Genomic DNA, 21,296 nt, shown 5'->3' with positions numbered 1-21,296 from the left:
CCCATGATATCTCAACAAAATGGCTGAATAAACAAGACCTGAACAATAATACTAATATCATTACACATGGTAACATGACAGAGGGAAAAATGTCAGCTCCTAGTAGTTATTATAAATGAAATTCACTAAGAACAACATTACATATACTACTATTTTACAGTGTACATCAACTACAGATTGTCCAATAATATGCTCTTACCTTCCAAGGAAATACCAAGATTGGCCAGAATTAGGATCTTCCTCCAGTGACTTTTGGAGATACTGAATAGCATATCTTTCCTTGTTGACCTTGTCTCCTACTAGATCCATATTATGATGCAGCCAACCTATAATTTAAAAATTATAATTACTAGCAGGTGCATCTTTAATTCCAGTATTTAAGGGGCAGAGGTAGGTGGATCTCTGCGAGTATAGGGCCAACCTGCTGTACATAGTGAGTTCCAGGCCAGCCAGTACTACAAAGTGAGACCCTGTGTCAAAAATAACTAAATAATTTAACCATCATGCAAGTTTTTCTCCTTAACTAAACAGTGTAGTAAACAAATTCATATTAAATTTTACCTATGGTTCTATTTTCCAAACTAAAAAGCACTAAAAGTATTGTAGGAAATTCTACTTCACCTAAAAAGGATACTCAAAGCAATTAAAAGATTTTTAAAAACACTGAGAATATGTCAAAGTTTATCAACCATGAATGTACTTTATTGAACTGTAAATTAACAGATATTTGAAACATGTAATTATTGTTCCTTTAGGTCAGAACAAACTTAAAAATTTTTAAAACTCTATTCTATGTTTACAAAAGCTTATATATATAATAAAATTAAAAACACAGAGTAAGTAATTACAAATAAATAAATTAAAAGAGAAGTTCATATAGTATGTAACTCAGTGGCAGAGCACTTGCCTAGCCTGTGTGAGGTCCTAAATGAAATTTCTAACACCTAGACAAAGAGTATGGGATATAACTTTAGGGCCACTGAGAAGACAGACTCAAGTGCATTAGAATTATTATCTGTTAATTAATCTACTGAACCAATGTAAAAGCAGAAGATGAAAAGTCTACAAATGCATCCTCTGATCTCCACAAGTGCACTATAGCAGGTATGTGCATTGTAGGTCATGTGAACATATATGTACTTTATACACAGCTAGAAATAAGATACTCTTTAAAAAGCATATACCATAAAGGTTATCTGTTTAAAAGAAGCTATAAAAGTTACAAAAGGCCCAACATCTTACTGTCACTGAATAGTTTTACATATACAGTAAATGTAACAATATTTGTTCAAATAATAGACATTAAGTTACATACAAGAATTCATAAATAGTAGGTACAAAAATAACATAAAAGTGGCAGCTAGGGTTCAACAAAAAAACTGATTAATTATAATAATGATTACAGCAAAAGCAATAAAGAATTGAGGTATAAGAAACATTGAAATAAAACAAGTGTTTCTGTTTGACCCAACTCAATGCAGTGGGAAGAAAAATTCATGCTATTAATAGGTCAGCAAAAATATTTCAATACCTGTTCGGATTAAATATAAAAATACAAAAATCAAACACCAGCAAGATACATGCTTTACTAAATTGCTTTACTAAATTACTAGAAAATATACAAAATTGCCACTGAAAACAAAATACTGTTTCATATTGCTTTCAAACATTGCTATTTAATCTGTATTTTAAGAGCATAAAACTTCTTGAAGAAGAAGGAGGTAAAGGAGAAGGAACAAGGAAGTGGGGTTGGTATGCAAAATGAATTAAAAAGAATAAAAGAAAAACTTCTGAAAGAAATTTCAGAATTAGATATCCTGTAAGTTTTGGGCAATTATTTCACAACAGAGCATAATATTTAAAATTATGAAATTCCATACTTTTATTATAAATATATAATTGCCTAAATAAACTCTTTTATTTAAAAAAAAAGAGAAAAAACAAACATAGGCAAACATAGGGAAGTATTCAAGCCCTCTCATCCTCTCATTTAGTATTAAGAGATACTAGTAAGTCTTTAAAAGAAACAATTACATTAGCCAGCATGGTGGCAAACACCTTAATCCCAGCACTATGGAGTCAGAAGCAGGTGGATCTCTGTGAGCCTGGTCTACAGAATGAGTTCCAAAAGAAAAATAGAAAGGGAAGAAGGGAAGGAAGGAGGGAGGGATACGTTAGAGAATTGTATTTAAAAGCAAGGAGTTCAACAAAAAATTTAAAAGTATAGTACTTCTAGACCAAAAGAGGTAAAGTACTACATTCATAAAAGAAATAGGAAGACCATATCCATGATGTTATACCTAATCTTACAATAAGAATATCAAAAAGTGAACTCTTCAGCAAAGAGATGCTTTGTAAGACTTGTTAAAACTTTATAAAACTGATAGATTATATGATAGAAATTAAGTTTCTATGTACCTAACTGTTGCAATACAGTTGCTTTTACTTGTGATGGAAGGCTTTCAATTTGTAAAAGTTGTTCATAGGCTTCTTTTGCAAAATGGTATTTCCTCTAAGAAACAGAAAGGAAACAGGTATTTAGATTAAAATAAAAGGATAATACATAATTTAGTATCAATAAACCATAATTTTTATCAAGAGTAAATAAATGACAATAACATTTTATATACTGAAAACAAAATAAACAATCCCTTAAATTAAAACAATATATAGCTATCCCTTAATGTCTACAAGATTTCTTTCAGAACCCAGAGGGTTAAATTCTACAAATCCCAAAGCCAGGTGGTGGTGGAGCATACCATTAGTCCCAGCACTTTGGAGGCAGACAAGCAGATCTCTGTGAGTTAAGAGACTATTTGACTTACAAGACCTAGTTCCAGTACAGGTTCCAAAACTACATAGGGAAACCCTGTCTAAAAAAACCAAAAACCAAACAAACAAGAAAAAAAGAAAAAAAGACTTCTACAAGTCCCTCATATAAAATGATTCAGTGAATGCATATAATATATACATATATACCATCATATACTTTAATTCATACTTATAGTATATGACAATTCATTTTAACCTGTAAACCATTTAAAAGAGAAAAAATTATCAAGCAATAAAAGTGTTACTAGCCCGGTGGAGGTGGGGCACACCTTTAACCCCAGCACTAGGGAGGCAGAGTAGGCGGATCCCTGGGAGTTCCAGACCAGCCTGATCTACAGAGCTAGTTCCAGGACAGGCTCCAAAGCCACAGAGAAACCCTGTATCAGAAAAACAAAAAAAGAAAAACAAAAAAGAAAAAAAAAAAGGTGGAAAAACAGCAATATAATTCAAATTTTAAATATGTTCTAAAAATCACACTCTAGAAACTTTAGTCATGAAGGTTGAAGAAATTAGGATGTTATTTAATGATATTTCTCACTGATACACTTTAAAATATTTATAGAAATCTTTGGGTACATTAAAAATGAAGCTAGTATCTCTCACTATTATAAACATAACTAATCATAAGGTAAAACTCAACCAGTACAAAAGGAAAAATAAAGCAAAACATTAAATACATTTCAAATAAATTTAGTAAAGCCCTTGTTTACAATGGCATTTACTTATGACCTAAGATCTTGACAACATAATTGTCAAAGAAGAAAGGGTGATTTCAAGAACTACAAAAGTTGTAATAAATGAGTGATCCAGTATTTTCTTAAAACAATACTAAGTAAGTTGGGGTACACTAACTGTAGGTTAAAAGAGCCAGTCAAAGAAGCACACTCTGGCTCTGACCCAGAGACACTGAAACATACTTTGGTCCTGGAACCAGACTCAGTGAAAGAAATATATCTTAGCTGTGAAAGGCTAAAATAAACCAGTGAAAAAACACAGTTTGGACCTGAAACCTCTATGCCCCTGACCAACTAAACAAACCAATGTCTGAGTAGGAAAATTAACCAATTCCAAAGCAGAAAAACCTCCCTGGGTAAACACCCCTAAGAAGTCCTATATAATCCCCTTTGCCTGTTCAGTTTCTGGCTGTCCTTTCCCAACCTGGAAGAGGCTGCCACTCTCCTGAACTCCTTTTTTTTTTTTTTTTTTTCAAATAAATCATTAAAGAGTTTTGGGTGAAGATCTTCATTCACCCCCCAGAACAGAAAGACATTTGCTGAAATGTTCCCTTAGAGGGGGCAGAGGTGAAAAAAAGTAAAAAAATTTTTGCCAGATCCCAGGCATTTGCTACCTTTCTTCAGGGGTTTCTCCTCTAGCAGGGTGATGCAGAAATAATACCTTGGGCCAGAGTTCAGCAGAGAGCAAAGTAGGATAGCTCTGCTAGGATGTTCCCTTATAGGAATGGAGAACAGAGTTGAGCTCTGCTATAATGGCTATCTTTACGAAAGGGGCAGGATTGCTATATCCAGCCTGGAGACCATCCTCCATTACACCCCAGTTTCAAGTATTACCTTACTACAGATAGTCCAGACAATTCACGATACCTCTCCCTCAGTGGCTGAGATGTTCTATTGCCTCCGGAGCTCTCCTAGTTTGGGTCTATGTAGCCTACTTTCCCGAAAAATCAGGCTATCTTTGCAGCTCCAGAGCTGTAACACACTCTCTTACACTACCCATACCTAAAACTTGAGTAAATATTGAGTACATGACTCAGATTTACGTTACTTTTTCTCACAAATTTAAGATATAAACTACATCAAAAAGGGAATCAAGACCAGGCAGTTATTACTGCCTGTGCCTTTGATTCCAGGAAGACAGGTATCTGAGTGCTTGAAGCCACCAGCCCTGTCTACAGACTGGGTTCCAGGACAATCAGGGCTACATAGAGACACCCTGTATTGACCAAAAAATATTTTAAGGTGGTGAGGGTGAACAAAGCTCTGACTGGAAGAAAACTCAATTCCGGGGCTGCAGAGATGGCTCAGAGGTTAAGAGCACTGATTTCTCTTCTGGAGATCATGAGTTCAATTCCCAGCAACTACATGGTGGCTCACAACCATCTATCATGTGATCTGGTGCCCTCTTCTGGCATGCAGACAAATATGCACATAGAACACTGTATATGTAATAAAAATAATTTTTTTAAAAAAATCTGACTTCCAAAATTCTAAGTGTAAAATTTGCTTCAAAATAAGTGTAAGTATGCAATCAATGTTATATTGCCCAACTGAAAAGTGAATATAAAATGACTTGTATATTGTCAACGATTATATATAACTTTTGGCACTTGATATAAAGTGGCTTTGTAAATTGTAACTATTTTGCTAACTGACTGTTTGTGAGCTGTGAACAGCTTTAAAGACATCAAATGCAAAAATCTTCTTTGTATCTTATTTTTTAATTCCAAATACACTAATTGGTTCCTTATATTTCCGTGGTAGTGTGTAAAAGGATACATGGATAGTACTTTTATGATTGTAAATACTTAAGCTTCCTCCATGTGAATTCTTATAATAGACATTAATTCATTACACCTGAACACTGAACATTTGCCAACACCTGAGAACTGTTACATCTTTTATAAAAAATCCTGCATTTCCAATTTTTCATGTAATGCAAAACCAAAGTGCTGTGCAATGACTGAAAAATAAAATATTCTTTAATAAAACTTGAGAATTTTCCTATGCAAAAAAATACTGTCAGTAGATTAAAAAAAAAAAAAAAAGATAAGATACTCCCATTAAGTGCTTGTGAAACACGTAATTACAATATAAAATATACCAGGAAGAACTTAACCTCATGGCATTATAGAACTGCAAATAAAAATAATATTCTACAATATATATATATTACAATAGAAAGATCTTAGTGACATCAAATCTGTCAAAGAAGAAACACAACTGAACCTGTTTTATTACTAGCAAGAAAACAAAACAGTATATCAACTTTGTACAATGAAATCACTCAAAGAAGAATTATGTTATTGAATCATGAAATAATGTAGATTAAAGGGCAAGGTAGTAATTATCGCTAAAATTCAAGTATTGGAGAAACCAGCAGAACTCAAAAGCCAACCTAGATTACATATTTAGTAGACAGCATATACTACATAATGACAACCATTAAAAAAAAAAGAAAGAAAGAAATACTATTAAAGGTCTACATACTCTGATTCCAAAATATGCTAGTCTCTAAAAGCCAATACTAGAGAAAACAATCAAACACTGTGGAAAGGTGGAGAAAAGTGAAAAGAGAAAAGATATTTAGGACATGAAACCATTTGTTAGAGCACCACTAATATCATTAAACACCAATAAGAGTAAATTCTAATTTAAATGAAAGGGCCAGTGAGCTGTGACAGGTTTCTAATAGGCCCTGCCCTAGGCCAGGCCTCAATTTTCATTTACTGAAGATGGCTGGAACTGAGCACGAAGTTCTCAGAAAAGCCACAACTTAGGAGCAAACAAACAGCAGGTGCCCCAAAGTTTTCTGCTAAAGATAGCCTTCCCTACCCTGCTGCTGTAAAGTCCCTAATCAACAGAGCCAACTACCAATCCTATGAACATTTTGTTTAAATCCACTAATCAGTCACCAGACTAATCTGTCCTTCCTGGAATTAACCTAGCCCTGCTTAAAAGGAGCTCAATATGTGCTACTTTGTCAGATGGTTAAACCCCAACATATTGGTAATAGTAATAAACACTCCTGTGGATTGCATGTATCACTGGTGGCCTTTCATGAGTCTTCTCAAATACACTTAACATTAAACTGTGGCTCTGGGAAATGTTAATATATCAATGGATTTTTGTCAACTGTAATAATGTACCATCATACTGGTGGCTGTTGAAGGATACTACTACAAATATCTGTGAAGGAAGGCAATACAGTACAAATAATTGGCGAATGAATAAACAATGAAGAAATAAAAATATCCCCACCAGTTATTACTGTGCAACTAAAATTTTTAAATTAAAAAAAAAATAAAAGAAACAACAAAACATGTCCCTAAATGCACAGAATTTTTAAAACTCCTACATTGTTAGATATGAACAGGCATGTAAGACAAGAAACTGAAAAATCAGCCAATTTAATTAATCAAATAATTAAGGAAAAGAATTAAAAATGTTTTTATAAGATATCAATTTGTTTTTATGTGTATGGGTGTTTTTTCTGCATATATGTCTATAGACTATATGCATACAAACCCAAAAGCAACAGGATGATAGGAGATACTATGCAATTGAAGATAAAGAGTATCTATCCTGATGTTTGGAATCTAATTTAAGTCTTCTGGAAGAGCAGGGCCTGCCCTTCATTGATAAGCAATTTCTCTAACCCCAAAACTGAAATTTCCTATAAAAAAAACTATTCTTAAAAAGAAACAAAATATTTAAGATGTAAGAAATTTTTTTATAGAGACATACATACATACATACATACATACATACATGCATACATACATACATAAAGTGGCACCCCAGGCTCTTAAATTTGAATACTTGGTCACCAGGAAGTGGTACTATTTGAAAATAGTAGGTATGGCCTTGTTAGAGGAAGTATATCACTGAGAATGAGCTTTGTGATTTCAAAAATTCCAGAGGATCCAGATATAACTCAGGTACTTCTTCAGCACCATGTCTGCCTGCTTTGATGATAATGTACTAATCCTCTGAACTGTTATACCAACAGAATACTAAGACAGAAGTAGATACAAGAGTAGATTATTTCTGTGACAGGCCTGACTATTCTGCTTATGTAGATTTTAGGATTTCTGTTTAGCAATATATAGCTTAATGTGCCATATTTGTAGGGGTATAGGAGACAATGCTCAGAGTGACTGGAATTATGGAGGGCTGGCTCAAGAAGTTTCTGAGAGGAAAAAAAAAATAATTAGTAAGTAGCTTAGACAGTTCTTGTTATATTTTGACAAAGAATATGTCTGTTTTCTACCCTTGTTCAAAAAAATTCTGCCTGAAGCTAAAATGAAGAGTTTTGGATTAATGGCTTTGGTAGAGAAGATTTCAATGCAGCCTAGTATTGACTTTGTAATGACTACACATCTGCAGATATATAAAGGAAAGGAGCAAGGTAAACAAGGAAAAACAAAAAAATGGACAGTTTGAAAAGTTCTGCCAGGGCATGAATAGGAACTTAAGTTCAGTACCCAAGGAGATAAAAAGTTTAAAGAACAACCTTATGCTAAATGGAATAAAGGGGGTAGTTAAGGCCCCACCCAGCTAAGTTGCCAACTTGTAAGAAAGAATTAAAGAAAAACTTAAGCAGTGAGGGAAACCATTGAAAATTGAAAGCTGGTGAAAATTTATTTGTACAAGAAGCCCATGTTCCAGGCCCAAAAAGCAGAACATGACAGGTTCAGTTCATCCATGTGGTTCTAAGATCAGAGTTCATGGTAGGAAGAAATGGGTTTTGGATTTTCCATTGGTACGGGAAGCCACAGCTGACCCTGCAATGAAGGCCAAGTGACACCCACTGCATGAAGCTATGAAAATGGATTGCTTTAGAGGCTCCAAGATGTTAGACATGAGATACCTGCCATGCAGAGCTGCCAACAGGGAATGGAACTAGTCTAAGAGAAAGAACTGTGTTGCAGTCAATGGAACTGAAAGGAGTTTGACATGAGACATGGAGATGCAGAGTTTGGAGTTTGCTCAGCTTTCGGTCTTGCTTTGATCCAGTATTCACTTGCTATGCTCCCCCCTCCCTTTTGAAATGTTAACAAATATTCTGTCTTTCCATATTGCAAATATGAAATCTTCTCTTCGATTTTGATATTTACAGGTAATTACAGTTAACAGACTGCCTAAGTCTCAGAAGAATTTGAAATTTGAAAAGACTATGTATGATAAACCATGGGGACTTCTGTAGTTGGACTAAATACATTTTGCATTATGATAGGTCTACGGTCTATAGGAGATACAGAGTGGAATATGATATGAAAGAGAATGCCCAGCCCAGGCTCATAAAGTTTAATATTTGATCATCAGAGAGTGATGCTACTAGCAAGGTTTAAAAGGCATGACTTGTTGGAGGAAGTGTGTTACTGTGGTAGGATCTGAGGTTTCAAAAAGCCCATTCTAAAGCCCTATACCAATTGGAAGAGAGGTAGTCAATAAGAATACACTCTACAACACAAAGAACAATACAGAACCATCAGAAACTAGTCGTTCTTCAGGAACAAAACCTGAACATCACAACAAACATGAAGCAGAAGAAAACAATAGTAAAAATAACTTGGAAGATGATAGAGGCCCTTAATAAAGAAATGAAAAATTCCCATAAGCAAATGGAAGGCAAACAAAAAAAATTAGAAGAGATTAACAAATCCATTCAACAAAAAGCAATGAAACAAGAGAAAGAAATGGTTCAAGAAACTAAAAACTGAAGTGGAGGAAATAAAGAAAACACAAACAGAGGAACTTCACAAATGAAAAATATGGGTAAACAACACACACACAAGCATAAACAACAGAATACAAGATATGAAAGAAAGAATCTCAGGCATTGAAGATACACTAAAGGAAACAGATACATCGGTCAAAAAAAAAAAAATGTTAAATCCACAAATTCTTAACACAAAATACCCAAGAAATCTGGAATACTATGAAAAAACTGAATCTAAGGGATAGAAAAAACGGAAGTATACCTCCAAGGCACAGAAAATATATTCAACAAATCACAGAAAAAACTTTCCCAACAGGAAGAAGGACATGCCTAGAAAACACAACGAGCCTACAGAACACCAAATAGACTGGATGATAATAATAATAATAGTAGTAGTAGTAGTAGTAAGTCCCCTCACCATATAATAATCAAAACAGTAAACACAACAGAACAAAAAAAAAAAATTAAGAGCTGCAAATGGGAAAGGCCAAGTAACATATAAAGGCAGACCTATGAGAATTATAGTGATTTCTCAATAGAAACAATAAAGTCAGAAGGTCCTGGTCAGGTGTTATGCAGCCACTAAGAAACCATGGATGCCAGACCAGAAAACTATATCCATTAAAGCTTTCAATCACCATTAGTACTCTATTCATAATATCCAAAACAGGCAACAACCTAGATGTTCCTTAACAGAAAAAGGGGTAAAGAAAATGTGGTACATTACTCAGCTGTTTAAAAAAAAAAAAAAAAAAAAAAAAAAAGGTGGGAGGGGGTTGGCTGGAGACATAGCTCAGAGGTTAAGATCACAGGATGCTGTTCCAGAGGTCTTGAGTTCAATTCCCAGCAATCACATGGTGGCTCAAAACCATCTGTAATGAGATCTGGTGGTGTCTTCTGGCCTGCAGGCAGAACACTGTATACATAATAAATAAATCTAAAAAAAAAAAACAAACAAACAAACAAAAAGAATTTCCAGGCTGGAGAGATGGCTCAGAGGTTGAGAGCACTGCCTGCTCTTCCAGAGGTCTTGGATTCAATTCACAGCAACTACATAGCCACTTAAAACCATCTATAATGAGATCTGGTACCCTCTTCTGGACTTTAGGGAAACATCATGCAGACAGATAATAAACAGATCTTTTTTTTTTTTTTTAAAGGCTCATTATGAAATATGAAGATAAATGGATGAAAAAAACAACATAACTGAGTGAGGAAACCAAGATCCAGGGAAAAAATTATGGTTAGTGTCAGGCGTGGTCTTGGCAGGGCTACAATCAGAGCCAGCAGAGCGGACCTAAGTCCATACCTGTGTGGGGGAGTGTGGATGAGGGAAAGGCTAGCTATAGATAATAGAGAGACAGAATAAAGGTCAGGAGGCCAGATCAGTCAATACTGAAATGCCAGGAGTTTATTTTTTGACCCTCTTATATACCATAACTAAAAAGTGGAACACAGTATCATGTATATGGAACAGACTTTACTTCCCCACTTATTCTAAGGGTTCAGTAACCACACCTAAGCTCACACTTCTTGTTCCCTAGACTTGAGGTCAGGAGTAGCCACACCTCAGATTCAACTTCTCCTTCCTAAGCCTTTGAGAGTCAGGAGTAGCCATACCTCAGATTCAGGTCTGTTGTTATTTAGACTAAGACAGCCAAACATCCTATAGACAGCCAAACATCCATAGCCACACCTTTGATCTTTAGGTCTTATGACTGCTGAGGACAGCTTTGAACTCTCTGTCCTTATTCCAAGATGGAGTACAGCCATCTTTATGGGCACCCACAGGTTAGCCGTTAAGTAATTGATAACCAAGCTACAATTTATAGACCCAGAGAGGTTAGGCACAGAGGAAGGGTCTAGGTAATAGACATAGATCTCCCTGGGAAGGAAAAAAGAAATAGATTTTATGGATTGACTGGAGTGGAGAAAAAGAATGGGAGGATTGAGTGGGAAATAAGAGGTGAGATGAGATTGAGGGAGGGAACGGGCAGAGGGGGCATAAGGAGAGGAACAGCTAGAACTGAAGAGCATTTGAATGAAGGAATGAAAACTTGGTGTTGGTGAATATTCCTGTTATATATGAAAGCAATTCTGATGAAGTGTCCAAAGAGACCAAACTGTAAGTGACCATCTATTGTCATCATGAAGCTTCCAGTAATGGGTTGGAGTTACATCAAATTGAGTTGTTACATCTAATTGAATTGATGGTCAAAAGGGTTCCAAGGAAATTCCCAGGCTATTTTAAGACAACAGGTTGCTCTCCACTAACTGACAGCAAGGCTCTATTGCTAAAGACAACACTTAGGCAAGTCACTGTACATGGAGACATTGAGCTGCTGCCTACATGGAACCTTTATCCCCCAACTCCTCCCCATATTCTAGATCTAGTATGTTGATCTGTGTTTGGTATGGGAAGGTTCTCTGGACTAACAACCCAACCACAAAACCTTGGCTCTACAATTGGTCCTGACTGTAAAATAATGTAGTATGTTAGCAGTTATCAAAACTACTAGACATATTAAATGAAAAAATATCACCTTCCTTCATTGATCCTGAATAATTTCCTCATTAAAATAATTTCAAACCTATTTAATAAGGTGAGTACATTAGAAAACACAATAAAAATCAGTGTTCACTTTACATTTAAATGACAAAAACAATATTTTCCTTAATTCATTAGATGAAAACTTTCTAATTTTTTAGCCTGAATATTACTTGTTATCTCAAAATGCTATATTAAGTATTCTTAGTCCACAGCTGGTAGTGTTAAGTGATTAGATTATAAGAATGTTGATGAGTTTCTTGCTACATAGCTATTAAAAGGAGGGCATAACCAAAGAAAGTATGAGATAAACCTGTGAAAGGTATACTTTTATTTTAATCCATGATTCCTTCCTACATAGCTCTCTGCTGTGTGATTACCATGAAACAAATATCTTTGTTTCACAATGAGTTACTTGCATTGGTATTTTGCCTCAGGTACAAATACACAAAGAGCTGGGCAGTGAGTGTTGGCACAAGCCTTTGACGCCAGAATTCAGAGGCAGAAACAGAAAAATTGCTGTGAGTTTGAGTCTGAGGCCAGCCTTGTCTACAGAGTTTTAGGGCAGATCCCAAAGCTACACAGAGAAACCATCTCTGGGAAAAACAAAAACCACAAACACTTTGGAAAGAAAATTCTGAAATTATTGACTCAACTACTAAGTTTTCTCACATATTTTGTTACACTGACAAAACAACAACCTTATTTTAAAAATATAAATTAAAACACTCACCTGGGTTTCATATAAGTGAGCAATATGAAACTGAACTGTAATAGATGAGGGAGAAAACAATTTTCAATTCAGCCAAATTTAAAGTAACAATACAGTAATATATATTGATAATACCACAAACACTTGAACACATTTTAATAGGTAATAATTAAATACTGTAAAATCATAAGCCTAACAAAAATAATTAGAAATCATTAAATAAAAATTTTAGTGCAGTTATTTATAGTAATACAAATGAAAAAGGAAGAAAAACTGTCAGTGGATATGAGTAACTGAATTCAAGTTCCCAGTGTGGAAGGACCAAAACATGTGGATTCCTAACGCTCCTTGACAAGGCAGCCTAGCTGACAACCTTCTAGTTCAGTCATAAACGTGTTTCTCAAGAAGAGACCCACATTCAATGTGCATGAGCCACACAGACCACACATCTATTCACAACTAGTAAACAAAGGGCAGGGAAACAAATAAACAAAACCTTGTTTCAAATCAAAAGGGCAAATTTTTAAATCTTTTTAAAATTTCTCTTACTTACTTATATTTTATACATTAGTGTCCTGGATATATACCTGCACACCAGAAGAGGGTATTAGATCCAGTTATAGATAGGAACTGTTCCTATGGAAAAGCAACTAGTGCTCTTAACCACTGAGACAAATCTCCTGATCCAAATTTTTAAGTTCTTCTATCTTGACATTTGGCATTATAAAACTTTTCTATTGACATTTGGCATCAAAAAAGTGCTCTTGCCTTAAATTCATGAAACACAACTTTTTCATGCCCATCTTACATTCACATTAAATTCAATATAAAGGGTCTAGAGATATAGCTCAGCAGTTAAGAGCACTGGCTGCTCTTCCAGAGGTTCTGAGTTCATTTCCCAGCAACCACATGGTGGCTCACAACCATCTGTAATGGTGCTCTCTTCTGGTATGCAGGCATACATAAAAGAGGAACACTATATATATATATATATATATATATATATATATATATATATATATATTAAATAAATAAATCTTTTTTTTAAAAAATTCAATGTAAAGAACATCTACTTAAGAAAGTAAAAGTTCTGAGGAGAGACTCAACAGTTAAACATTCATCCCCCCAAGGAGGCATAATAGAATTACAGTATGAAAAGAAAGTATGTGGCAGCCTATAATTCCAGTGCACAGAAAGCAATCTGGTTACCTGACAATCAGCAGATGCAATCTGGCTACAAGGAAGTTTAATTAAAACAACAAAACAAAACAAAAACCAAAAAACTTCCCCCCTCAATATAATACAAGAGAGACACAACATCAAACTCTTGCACAAAACACATACAGATATACATACACATAAAAAATATGCAGTCATTCACAGTAGTATACACATACCCACAAAAGCATATAGATCAGAATACTAGTAATAATAAGAAATTATTTCTAAATTCATAGGATTAAACGTAAAAATAAAGACCAACTAGCTAAAAACACACAAACTCAAAGGCAAACTATTTTGCAGGTATTTTCCCTATTTCAAGAGCTTAAATAATTCAACAATAAGGATCACTATAGCAAACAACAAAAATGCAAACATCTGAACTTAAATGTGTTCTATTTTTTCCTTTTTCTACTTATGAGAACTTTTCTACTAAAGAACTTTCCAAATTTTATAAATTATGTTTGTGTATATATGTCTTTTCTAAGAAGATAATCTTAAATGTAAATATAAAATTCTTGTTGCATTCTTTATACCTGCAACCTTTCTCTTTCCTCTGTTTTATCTTCCTTCACTCCTCAACACTGATATTCTTTGTTGTTATTTATTTATTTGTGTATTTGGTTTCTGAGACAGAGTTTCATTGTATAACAATCTTGGCTGTTCAGAAACTCACTCTGTAGACCAGGCTGGGTTTGAACTCACAGAGATCCTGCCTGGCTCTGCCTCCTGTGTTGGGATTAAAGACATGTGCCACAATGTACAGCCCTTTCTTAATAAAATAAAGAGTCTAATAAAGAGCTGGAGAGATGACTCAGTAAAAGCACAGGCTGTTCTTGCAGAGGAAAACAGGATTAAAAGTGAAAAGACAAAAATCTGAAACTCTACTTATTTATGTATGTACACATATGGTGAATGTAATAGGAAAATAATTATCAGAGGTAACTAGAACAGGTTTATATTGTGACCTTACATCAGTTTAGTCTCAAAGTCCCATTGTGACTTACTGTCATAGCATGCAGTATCATCCTTCATAAGGGAAATATATTATTAAACAGTTTATTCTTCACGTATTTAAAGCAGTATAACTTCATGTATTTAAAACAATATAACTGTTGAAATAGAAAATGTTCAAACAAGTCAATTTTCAGTGAAAACTGACAAATATAAACAGCAATATAAATGAAATTTTATTCCATAATATTTGTTCCAAATTCTGTATAAATATTATACCAAACAAAAATTGTATAAAGCTGAATTTCAATGTCATGATTCTTCTTAAAAATATTAGTCATCCCTTAGGCCCAAAAGCATTATAAAAAACGTACACACATCGCTAATTCATAAAAATAATAAAATAAAAGTAAAAATAAGCAGCCAGGCAGTGTGGCACAAGCTTTTAATCCCAGCACTCAGGAGGCAGAGGCAGAGGGAGCTCTGTGAGTTCAAGAACAGCCTAGTCTACAAGAGCTATGCAGAGAAGCCCTGTCTTGAAAAACCAAAATAAAATAAAACAAAATAAAATAAGAAAAATAAAAGCTTATTTAAATTTAATATTCTTTATAAACAAGATTTAAAAATACTCTCAAATATATAGAAATTTCAAAGATAGTCATAGTTCCTATCATATACAAATCGTAAGACATTACAAGAGAATTATTACCAATAAAGACAACAGAAAGGGAAAACATTATTGTAATACTACAAAGATATCAATCATTTTTCTACTGTTTGAGAAACCAGACATTTCTCTGTATTATTTTTTAATGATACCCAAATGAGTTTAAGTACAGAAACAAAATCAGTATTTAAAATTCAGACTCTCTTACTCAAAAGATAAAAAAAGTACTTACTTTCAACACTAGACAAAGTACAGGTATTACAGTCGATCAAAGCTAGCTGAAAATGCTGCAAAAGGGAAGTGAAAATACTTATAATGTTAGATATACATAAAATTGCCTCTCTTCATTTAACTTTTTAAAACTCTGTAACTGCCACTATAATATAAAACATTAATTATTAAAAATGAACTGATTAATGTTGCAATGCTATCAAGAAATTCTCAAAATATTCATGTAAATATTTTAGCACATAAAATACTTTGCCTTAATATTTTAATCATGAGATGAATAAAACATTAAATTATGACAACTGCTGAATAGCCATGAGCTGGATACCTCAAAGCCAATATTTTTGTTTATCAAATCAAATTTGAAGAAAGTTAATATGAACTTTCTATGCCAAATCACATGATACTGTACAAATTAACATAATGAAATGTCATAACTAATTTTTCAAAATCACTACATTTTCATATATTTCAAATATGTAACACATTAATCCAGCGTAACCTGTACAAAGAAACATACAACCAGTTCATAGGTAAAATAGCTATTCATACACACAGACACACACACACACACACACACGTGCTTTCCGATTAGCAAACAGATCTCTATGTATAGATTCAATTCCCCTGGTACAAAATGATCTAGGAGGCATATCTGACCTTTCTTTCTACTTCTAGTTTTTATGTTCACTTAGCAGTAAGACTGGTTTATTACTTTAAATTTCCTACTTTTTTTTAATGTTTTGTGAATATTTTTATGTGCATCGGTATTGCCTACATGTACTTCTGTGTACCTGTTACACATTTCAGAGTAGCTCTTCTCACCTTGCTCCTACCCTAAAATCCTCCAGTACATAGATAGCCCTGCACCCCACCCCAGCTACTCATTCCCTTTATAATCTTAGTAGTTTCACTTTCTCTTGTCTTCATCTCTTGTTCTTCTCCCCTACCCCCCCCCCATGCCCACTCTATCTCTGTGTTCTGCTCCTACTTCTCCCATATCTAGATTCAGTGTGCTGGCCATATAAAAATCTATTTTCTATCTCTGTTCTGGACCCTTCCAGATGCCTCTTTCTCATACCTACAATAAAAATCTTCCCCAGGAATAAACAAATACAGGCCAAGCATTCATAACACATAAAGTAAATATATTAAAAATTTCTTTCAAAACAATTAAAGGTAACCAATGACAAGACTTTGAGGTCAGATATCAGCCAAAGGGGAAAAGAACAACTGCCACTTGCTTTTGAAAAACAAGTGTCCTTCCTTTCTGTATTTCCTCCTCTACTGAATAAGCCTTGCCTCGTCCAGACACTTCAAATGGACTTTTGATCTTTTTCTTTGTCATCTCAAATATAATTCTGACACAACTAAGGATAACCAGGAAGAAATTAAATTACCCAGCCTCTCTCTCAGATTTTAGTTTCTGCTGTTGTTATTTTTTGTGACTAGGTCTTGACAATGCTACCCCATTTACCCCACGCTGAACTCAAAGTCACAATCCATCTTACCTTAGAGCTATGATCACTCCCTGCTCCCTCCCAGGTAGCTTTAATCTCTCCCGTCTAATCTCTCCCGTCTATCATAAAAATAGATGGCTAAATCTTTAGAGCAGGTCTACCTACATCCAAGCAAGAAATTCTGATACAGACTAACAGAAAGATCAAAGAAGCTACTAAGGCAATTATTGCGGGTAAAAGAGTAAGCCATGTCTCCTGATGACATAATCTCTTAAAACTATACACTAAACTAGGCAAGGACCCAGGCATTTTAATCCCAGCAAAACAGAGGCAGAGGCTGAAGCAGCCATTTTTATTAAGTTCCAGGACAGTCTGCTCTGTTTTCTTGCTGATTTTAAGTATTGTCATTTATTTTTATATTTAAGAATGTTTGTGACATATGTGTACACCTGTTATATACTCATCAAATCCCCCAGAACTGGAGTTACAAAGGGTTGTCAGTTCCCTTATGGATACTGGCAATCCAATTTTAACGAATCCTTTAAAAGTGAGGCAACAAATCTATAAATGCCATTTCTCAAATCCCCTGAAAAGTCTAAAAAAAAAAAGAATAAAACAAAAACAAAAACCAACAATACTTCCCCTGAGTTCTTTTGTTACCATGTCTCATGACCATGATAATGCATGGATGAGAGAGGTGATTTCAAGAGGATTGAAGAAAAATTGAAATGTCAAATGTTTCAATTATGGCAAACAAGGTCATCTTAAAAAGGACTGTAAACAGAGTACTCCTAGAAACAATGTTTTTCTAAGCATAATTCCAACAGAATGTCCCTCCCTTCTGGAATATGAAGAAGGTGTGGCAAAGGCAGACATGAGCATAAGTCAACAAGAGACATTCAAGGTAAGCCTTTGCCTTCAAGAAAACTCTGAGTCAATCCAGTTTCCTATCACCCTGGAGGAAACTCCTCCCCAGAGCAATTAAAAGAACCTAATGCCCATTGTAAAAAAAAAAAAAAAAAAAAAAAAAAAAAAAAAACTATACTGCTCTGGATGATAGAACAACTTCAGAAAAGACTACAAAATTTTCAGAATATAAACATTAGATTTGAACAAGAGACATTTTGACTGGAAGAAACCACAGCTCATCAACCAGGGTGACTAGTCAATATAAACTAACTTATCTAGGACTAACAAATACTTTTCATTTGATCATACATTAGATGCTTAAAGGAAATCTCCCCCAAAGTTAGAGTTCTGGAAGTGTTTTAATTTTAATTTTTTCATCATGAAGAACTTAAAGACCTTTGGACAAATAAGCTTCCAAAGAAAAAGTGGTAACTATCAGAAAAATTTACCAAGAAGGGGAATAATCTAACCTAGTTCGAACTCTGAAGGCTCCAAAAAGATGATGGGATGCCACAAGGATGATTCCACCAGGACTATGACAATACCTCTAAGCTGTAAAACAACAACTAAAGATAGGATTTGGACTCCAAATTGCTCAGGACAATTTCCAGGTGGATACTGAGATGATCCAGTCTCACAAATACTGCTCAGATAATTACAAGGTGTCTAAATGAGGTGATCCAGCCTCATAAACTAGTCTAGCCAGGACCTTTCACTTTCCCATTTTGCAGAGACTGGATAAAAACTGATATAGTTTGATAGTTAGCCCAATGTTTTTGATCTCCTGAAATGCCCCCAGATAGCATGAGGCCCACATTCCCAAGAGGTAGGGTGGGTGGTTTTGGTCTTTCATTCTATTATGGATATTTGTCATTGTTTAGGAGGTTACAAGTTGTTATTGGTAATAAAAAAAACAAAAACAAACAAAAAAAAAAACAGTAAAAGCTAAACAAAGGAGATTAGATTCAGGGTTTGTCTTGAAAACAAAAATGGGATGCAAATACGATAGGATAAACAGGTAAATTACTGAATCTCCTCTTTAAAAAAAAAAAGAAGGGTATAAATAAGATAAAAGGGCAGATTGGCAGATTATTGAATCTACTTCTAAAAAGTACACATATGATGAGATTAAAAGGTAGATTATTGGATCTACTTTCAAAAAAGCAACTATTAATTTTAAATATTTTACATTGAAAATTTTGTATACTGATACAAATTTGAGATTAATTTTGTTAAAACTACTTACTATACTATACATACTATATATACATTTCTACTCTTATTCACGGTACCTATATGATTCATGTAACAATGTAAGGCAAATTTCTAGTCCTTAGAAGTTATTACCACCAACTATTTAGGATAATAAGGAAATGAAGATTAGTAATTACCCAACTATTACAGTCAAACTTGTGGTCATATTAGGTGGATTTTAAAGGTCAAATAGATACATTTTAGATAGACAGGTCATTCTCAAACACTTCAGAGAGATCTACAGAATATGGCATTTAAGATGTTTGAATAACATAGGTTCTTTTTTTCATAACAATTACACATGTCTGCTCCTAGAAGCACCAGTCTACTTCAGAAAAGGTGATTAGCATCGAAGAAACTGTACATGGAGTTTACTTTCTGTAGGTCATTTTGTTCTTGATTTTCCTTTTCTTAGAGCACATTTGTTATTCACTGTTTTGTATATAGTTTTGTATTAAGCCTAAATCTTTTCTTTAGACTAAAAGGGGAATTGTAGTGAGATAGTCTTTCTGTGGCACTGACCACGCCCATTGGGGGGTGGAGCGATGGACGGAAGTGACCTGTGGAAGGAAGTCGGAGGGAGAGCCGGGAAAAGCTCTCTTGCTGGCGTGACTCGGACAGGAGAGGATCGGGTTGAATTTCCTGGTGTTCATCTAAGTTGTAAGTTATTTCTCCATGAATAAACATCTATTCGGCCTATTTGTTTATCCTGATCCTTACTTAACCGCAATAACTTTCTTTATGACCAAAGCACCCACTGGCCAAAAGTGCCCTTGCCTCAACTGCTAATAGTATGCTGTCCAAATTTGGCAAGCAGGACATAATAGAGGAAGACTGCCAAATCTTGTCAACAAAAGGCAAGACAGGTCTTCAAAAATCCTGCTTCACTGAAAAGCCTGTCAGAGATGCTAGAACAAAAATAGATGTTCCCTGTTACAAAGGTACCTTGGGTAACTGTGCAGGTAGCCAACTATTTCTGTCATTTCTCACATTTTTTGAAGTCACTTGTTAGCACTTACTCAGTTAATACTATTTCCTTCTTGGGGCTCTGATAGATTTGAAGACTAGATAAAGTTAACAGTTTTCCAAGAGGTATAAAGTGCATGAAGTTAAGAGCTATCAAAAGATAGCTTTTGATGATAATGCAAGTTAGGATAGAAAGTGAATTAGATATAAGGCTTTGGAATCACTAAGGATAGACAATGCAGTATTTTGTCAAGTTGTCAAGTCAAATTACGTGTGTGTGTGTGTGTGTGTGTGTGTGTGTGTGTGTGTGTGTAGCATATAGTTATTATATAATTTTCTTATATTAGTTATAACCGTTTCTTAAATTTTAGGCAAAAAGGTGGAAATATGGTATTTTGTTTGCAATCTAACAAATAAAGCTTGCCTGAAGTTCAAGTGTATAGCTAGCCACACTAATTAGCCATAAACACTAACTAGGCAGAGGAGGCACACACTAATCAGATTACAAGAGAAGGTCAGTTCAGACACCACCTTCCCTATTGCTAGGTATCTTAGCCATAGGGCCCTGCATGGACCCCCAAGGCACCTTGAGCTAGCCTGAAGCTGTTGGCAGGAACTCCTTGCCAAGTCTTTTGTTGGTACTCTTCCCATGACAACACATCTTGAGACACACACCTCGTGACAACACATCTCGTGACACACACCCTGTGACAACCATACCTCGTGACAACACAGGGAGGAGCTAAGCCAAAAAATTCCTGTAATTTTCCACTGTGCTATAAGTTGGTATTTAAGCCCGTTCTTGCCCCTCAATAAACGGCATTCGGCATTTGGTGTTCCAACTTTGCCAATGAACGAGTGACCCGCTGTCTTGTCTTTATTACAATCTCTAGGCCTTCGCCCGACTCGTGGTACAGATTGTAGCGCGGGTGCTACATTAGCTGAGGTCCTTATGGATTCCTGGGAGTTTCCCTAGAATCAGGTGTGATGCAGAGATCCACATACAAACACGAGACTGAGTTATAGGAGTACAGTTGAACAGAAGAAGGGGGAATTATATGAGCAAGGAAGGTAAAATTATGATGG

General features: G+C 34.8%; 1 protein-coding gene across 2 annotated transcripts in view; it reads right to left on the bottom strand.

Moving 5' to 3' along the window:
• LOC127214697 (histone demethylase UTY) overlaps positions 1-21,296 on the bottom strand; it is a 141,183-nt gene that overhangs the window by 92,370 nt on the left and 27,517 nt on the right. For both annotated transcript variants that reach the window (XM_051175000.1, XM_051175001.1), the window contains exons 7-10: positions 15,626-15,680; positions 12,573-12,607; positions 2,419-2,512; positions 200-326 (exon numbers count right to left, since the gene is read on the bottom strand). In XM_051175000.1, the coding sequence (XP_051030957.1) occupies positions 200-326; positions 2,419-2,512; positions 12,573-12,607; positions 15,626-15,680 (311 nt within the window). The remainder of the gene's footprint in view (positions 1-199; positions 327-2,418; positions 2,513-12,572; positions 12,608-15,625; positions 15,681-21,296) is intronic.

This window comes from Phodopus roborovskii, unplaced genomic scaffold (assembly GCF_943737965.1).
Source record: "Phodopus roborovskii unplaced genomic scaffold, PHOROB, whole genome shotgun sequence".
NCBI classification, from domain to species: domain Eukaryota; kingdom Metazoa; phylum Chordata; class Mammalia; order Rodentia; family Cricetidae; genus Phodopus; species Phodopus roborovskii.
The sequence above is the reverse complement of the archived record's forward strand: the minus strand, read 5'-3'. Positions and strand labels throughout refer to the sequence as shown.